Here is a 6,572-nt window from a genome sequence, read left to right as displayed (position 1 = left end):
TCACACAAAAGCAGCAAAAGTAGCAGATCCACAAGCTCGAAACGTGGCGCGAAGCTTGTCGATCTGCTACTTTTGCTATTTTTTTATTTGAATATTGAAAACAGTTTTGGACATACCGGTATGAGGTTTCCACCCGACAGAGACGTAATGCTGATAGTTTGGCCAGATCTTGCTTGAAAAAAATATGTTTGTTTTCAAGCGACTACCTGGTCAAATAATGGTGAAATAAAGGTCAAATAAATATAATAAATCTGCAAGAAGCAAACAAACATAATAATGCACTTAATATAATATATTTTACATAGTCATACCACATAAAATTGCTCATTTTGCATGATGGATACTTTAATATTAACTGTAAGTATATTTTGATGCAACACTTTTGTATTGTTACTCGAGTAAGATGTTAAATTAATACAGGACTTTTATTTGTATTTTTCACCACTGGATGGCAGTAAACAATAAACTGAACTCTTTCTTTTAATCATCGAAGAAGAAAATGTCAACAACCCCGGCACGGTACACGAAGATCCCATCACCCGGAGGGACAATGCCGCGCTGTGATTGGCTAGTTGGCAGTAGTCACGGAAACAGAGGACCACTCTCGACCACTCTGCTTGGAGTCTGTGCTCATGACGCTACATCCGCCCCTCTGGACCATGGGATTTAGACTCACCTCAACGGACGAGCTGAAAAGTTGTGCAGTTGAATAACAATTCAAGTTGCATTCATTTAAACCTTCTGTGTTGACACACGAGTGTGTGTATGTAAAACATTAAACCTATTAGACATATTCATTTAAAAACAATTTCTGGTGTTGGTGAAGCATTTGAAAATCGTGAGCAGTGAGCACAACATTCTGTCTGGAGAGAGTTATCAGTGGTAGTCTAATAACCAGTAGGCTAGTAACCAGTAGTAAAGCAGTGGTTATAACCAGTAGTAAAGCAGTGGTTATAACCAGTAGTAAAGCAGTGGTTACAACCAGTAGTGAGCATGCTGAAAGGCAGGGCGGTGGTGGAGGTGGTCAACCTGGGTCTGAAGTCCTACTCCAGTGCTCTGCAGGTAGGGCTGCCTCCCTGCAACTATTGATCATTTTCTTGATTATTGATTACTTTTTTGATAAACTGAATAATCAAGAAGCACATTTAAAAAAAAGGTATATATATACAAATCGATTAGTCTGAGTAACCACTTCAGCCCTATTGTATTTGTATACCACGCCATACATCCTTTACACTATAGCTCCATAAAGAACCTCACTCCGCTATACAGCTCCGAGATGAGGTTCTATGTCGTTACCTTCCAGAATCGGGTATACGTCCGCCAAGGCTCCGCTGTTTACCCTTTTGTATACGTCGTATCCAAAAACTAATGGTAGATTCCAAGCCGCACGGATTTTTAAAGTTTGGAACGGAATGGAAAATTTTAGGAACGGAGCGAAACTACCCATTTAAATCGCTTATTTAGTCAGCCTGTGGCCATGTTTCCCATTCAACCCGGAAAACCCCCCTACGTCCGCTGCCAGTACTGCTCCCGGTTTGGCTACAATGGGAAACATGGCCACAGGCTGACTAAATAAGCGATTTAAATGGGTAGTTTCGCTCCGTTCCTAAAATTTTCCATTCCGTTCCAAACTTTAAACATCCGTGCGGCTTGGAATCTACCATTAGTTTTGGGATACGACGTATACAAAAGGGTAAACAGCGGAGCCTTGGCGGACGTATACCCGATTCTGGAAGGTAACGACATAGAACCTCATCTCGGAGCTGTATAGCGGAGTGAGAGGTTCTTTATGGAGCTACCTTTACACATGTATACAAATACAGAACATAGCCGATCGACAAAACAAGCTCACAATATTTTTATTGGCTATTTGCTGTATTTTTAAAAATGTATTATTTTATTCAAACAGATTATTTGTCATGATCGTCATTGATGAGTTCGATGATCCTTTGTACCCCTACATGTATTCTGCAGGTCCAACAGTCCTACATTAGACAGCATCTGGATGGAGGAGGGAAGAACGTTTTGCTGTTATGTGAACATCCTCCGGTTTACACCACAGGTAAACTCATCAAACTACAAGTAAACAAGTCAAGTGTTAGTTTAGAGTCTGAGTCAAGACTGCACACAAACACTGTACATGTACTGTACCTACTACTACACATACAGTACTGTGCATGCAGCACCCACATACATGTTGATAACATTTAGAAGTAGGAACCTTGCACACGCACACACGCACGCACGCACACACGCACGCACACACACACACACACACACACACACACACACACACACACACACACACACACACACACACACACACACACACACACAGCACACACACAGCACACACAGCACACTCAAGGACCTCATTGTGCTATAACTACGGTACGTACAACTACGGTACGTTCTTTTCTTTTCTTTCTTACTCTCTCTATTGCTGCTATTCTTTATTATGTCTATGTTGTTTATTATTGCTGCTACAATGTATCTCTTAAAGCTGCAATCCACAACTTCCTAAGTGATTAAAGCATTATTTTAAACAATCTGTATTATCACTACAACTGCAGTGTTGGAGGTGGTCTCCCTTCTCCTATAGTGAGACATTTGGATTTTGTGGTCAGGTAGGACACCTACTGGTTGACAAGAGGTATTGCATGAAACTCTGTTATAGCTCAACAGTAAACATTTCGGTGCTTGCGCAGGGGACCTGGGCTCTAATCCTGGTTAGGTCATGATAAAAGTCATGGATTTCAGATTTAATGTAAGCATTTTGAGCTGCATGATTTGCATGAAAGGTGCTATAACAAATAAAGTTCCTTATTATTATCCTAGGTCTGAGACAGGCTCCATACCCTCCCCAAGAGGAACAGAGGCTCAAACAACTCGGTGCAGAGTTTGTGCGTACCAGCCGTGGCGGTCTCATAACCTTCCACGGGCCGGGCCAGTTGGTGTGCTACCCCATCCTGCACCTGGCCTGTTTTAAGAAGAGCGTGCGCTGGTACGTGTGTGAACTGGAGAGGACGGTCATACGACTCTGCAGAAAGCTCGGCATCCAGGCCTCAACGTCCCCACACACCGGAGTCTGGGTCGGAGACAACAAGATATGTGCTATAGGTACTGAAGGTTCCTTTTATATCTATGTGCTATAGGTAGCTACTGACGGTTCCTTTAATATCTATGTGCTATAGGTACTGTCTAAACAAAGGTTAATTTAATATCTATGTGCTTGTTAACGCCCTGGCCTAGGGGAAACCTAAAGCGCAACAGAAAGTGGACTCCCTCCTTTCCAGTCCCCAACCACAGCCAGTCAACACCAGTTTAAAATCATATTGTATGTATTGAATTGCATGTATTGTGTTGTGTGTTACAGGGATCCATTGTGGGCGGTACATCACGTCTCATGGCATAGCTCTGAACTGTAGCACTGACCTGACCTGGTTCCAGCACATTGTGCCCTGTGGGATCGAGGGCAAAGGAGTGACGTCTCTGAGCACTGAGCTGGGAAGGACCGTGACTCCCGCTGAGGGCGCTCCCTACCTGCTGGAGGCCTTCGGAGAACAATTTGACTGTGAGGTACTGGAGCAAGAGAAGGAACACCATAATGGACAGTAAGTTCACAAAGTGTGTTTCCATTTAAAACTCCACATCAAAAATACCTTCAACATTACACTTCTGTCTCACTTTAAAGTAAATACAAACCACACTTGTCATTCATTGACTGGAGTGATTAATTGTGCATCTGCCTATTTCTAGTTTAGGAACCGAGTTGCCCATGCCTTCAAATACCTTTTTAATATGTTTAATAATAGTGTTCATTACTGTAGCCATTTTCATCTTTTAAAATGAATCCAAATGAAGGTTTATTCATCCCATGTATAAATGATAATAACCTGTGTTACAGGTAGATGCGTTATTTGATGTGATGTGAGGGTGTGGACTAGACAACACCAACTCCTCCACTCCCTCCCATCCAGCATCAGCGTCTGGAGCTCTGCAGTGTTGCTGGGTCCCCGGTCATGTCGCAGTGTGTCTACGTAGGTGGTGCACCTCCTTCCCCTCCTAGCTGTGCCTCTGGTTGGCTCCCACAGTGTCAGTTCGTTCTCCACCAGTTCTGGGTGCCTGACACAGTGCCCAGCCAGCCTAATCCTTCTGACCTTGTCCGTGACCTGCAGGAGGCCTCCGTAGAGGCCCATGTTTCTGATGTGGTCCTCCCATGATGAGACATCAAGTGCCATTCGTAGCATTCTTGTGTAGACGCCATCCAGGGCCTTTTCCTGCTGTACTGTGAGCGTCCATGTCTCGGCCCTGTACAGCAGTACTGACTCTGCTGTAGCCAGATACTGTTCTGTATTCTGTTGAATACTCTAGAGTACCAAAGAAGCCACAACCATCACATTTTACAATGACTTGCTGTTGCTAGCAATGTTCAGATGCTGGTACAACCCAGCTTTTCAGTCAGAGTGGTCAGAGTGTTCTCTGAGCGCTCCCAGAGCACAGCGCTCTGAATTTTAGAACGGCGAGTCAGCGACACTCCCTAACACACTAACACAGGGTTAGAGAGATACCACTGTCGAGATGTCCTTTAGCAAGGCGCTACGGTCTCTCTCTCTCTCTGGCATGCACAGTATGTCGTTGCAGCATTGACATTGCAAAAGATACAATGTAGCTAAGGCAAACTGGGCCAGTCGTCACTTTCACTTCTTGATCGAAAATGAAAACTAGCAAGGTTTGCATTTTTCATGACAAAAAAATTTGTAAAACAGTATATTAACTGGTGTTGTACACACATCCTTCGTTCAAACAGGTGTCACACTGAGTCAACCACCAGAGTATTAACTCTGTATTATCTACTGTTTTATTTCCCCATCTAAAATAACCCTGATCATTGCGAGAATGAGAAATTATTTCCAAATGGAGCTATTGAAGTTTAAATATATGCATATCTGCATACATCTGATTAAACTAATATAAATCCTGCTTTTTTTTATTGCAATACATGTCAGTTATTTCCTATATCGTTCAGCCCTTTTATAGACATTTTTGAGGTAATTTTGTTTGGTTCTACTGAACATCTCTACTGTGGAGCGTTAATGTCGGGTTAATGTCAAGTCAACAACTAAGAAAAACGGAATTTCCAATCGTGGAAATAAAACCAGTGTTGATGAATGTAAGAATGTTTTGATCACTATGTGTATTTCCCTGTATTTCCCAGTCTCTCTGGATAAGAGAGCGTGTCAAACAACCAGCCTACCTCTGAATGTGTCATAATATTTTGTTTCAGGAAGTGGTCAGTGGGTTGTTTGTGTTGTTTTGGATGTGAAGTGTGATGTAACAAAGTGTTTTCGCTGCCAAACAGATGTCTTGAAATGTGTTTTGTGTTCATGAAAGCAGCTTGTAATATCATTACAATCTTTGTCTTTTCCTCTTATAAATGTATATAAGATATACATTTGTCTCATCCCCAGACTTTCTTTATCCAGGGTGAGGGGGTGATGTAAAGACAGTTAATGTTTATTTATTCAATTAAAGTCTTGATCAAATGCTGTTTTCTTGTCTATGTTGTATACGTTATGTTATGTTCGATATCCAACCACCAGCCTGAACTCATATACGCCGGGCCTTTGACGAATGTCTGGATGGTAAGGTAATGTTTATGTATAATTTATATGCATAATATGAACTGAAATGTATGTAGAATATGAATGAACCAATATAATTTACCATTTAGAACAATTTTGGTATTTAGCAGAAACACACTTAGCCAATTAGACTTACAAGTTCAAAGGTATTACAATTTAAGCATTTAGCAGACGCTTGTAATCCAGAGCGATTTACAGTAAGAAAGGTAAACACAAGGACGAGGTAATACATGAAAATGCAGTCATCAGTCTAAACAGTATAATATCAAAAAATAAATAATCTGTACATTGATACTATACACACTATAAGATGCCTGGTCAACAAATGACCTGGCATCTGTCTACATAACATGCTATCTAAATGACATTTTAACCTTTGCATATGCCTGTAAGGTCGTCAAGTGCGACAGGCTAAATAGTGTGTTATTGATATTTAGGAACCGGTTATGAACCAACGGGTCTGTAACTCTTGAGTGTACAGTTGATTGTACACACTCAGAGTTATGGGGGTGAGTGGCATACAGCGTACAAAACTGGGAAATTGAAACGTTTTAAGAACCACTGACTGCATGAACAATCATGACACACTTAAGTGGAGCATCACTTATTATGTTTAAATATATTAAAATGTAATAAGTGAACATGTCAGCCGGCAGATAGAAGGGATGTTGGAGAGATTGAATGAACTGTCAGTTACACAGCTTTGATCAGTGATGATGGAAACCATCAGCAGACCATGATGATCAGGCCCTTCTGATCCTAAATCCTGTAGTATCTACTAGGTACATTTACTTGCTATTTTCAAAGGATTTTTATACATTTAAAAACTTGTGAAATGGGACATTCTGCAGAATGAATACTTTTTAATTGCCGATACCTTTGTACTTATACTCAAGTAAATTTTTTATTCCGGACTTCTACTTG

General features: G+C 41.3%; 1 protein-coding gene across 1 annotated transcript; it reads left to right on the top strand.

Annotated features, from left to right (window-relative positions):
* The first annotated feature begins 697 nt into the window (after positions 1 to 697).
* lipt2 (lipoyl(octanoyl) transferase 2) lies at positions 698 to 5,468 on the top strand. Its single transcript, XM_080427907.1, has 5 exons — positions 698 to 1,062; positions 1,978 to 2,065; positions 2,842 to 3,123; positions 3,380 to 3,617; positions 3,911 to 5,468. Exons 1-5 carry the CDS (start codon positions 994 to 996, stop codon positions 3,912 to 3,914), a joined length of 681 nt encoding a protein of 226 aa, XP_080284033.1. The 5' UTR covers positions 698 to 993; the 3' UTR covers positions 3,915 to 5,468.
* Positions 5,469 to 6,572: the final 1,104 nt, after the last annotated feature.

The sequence above is a fragment of the Gymnoscopelus braueri genome (assembly GCF_963280865.1).
Source record: "Gymnoscopelus braueri genome assembly, chromosome: 5".
In the NCBI taxonomy this organism is placed as follows: Eukaryota; Metazoa; Chordata; class Actinopteri; order Myctophiformes; family Myctophidae; genus Gymnoscopelus; species Gymnoscopelus braueri.
This window is presented reverse-complemented; position numbering and strand designations above follow the sequence as displayed.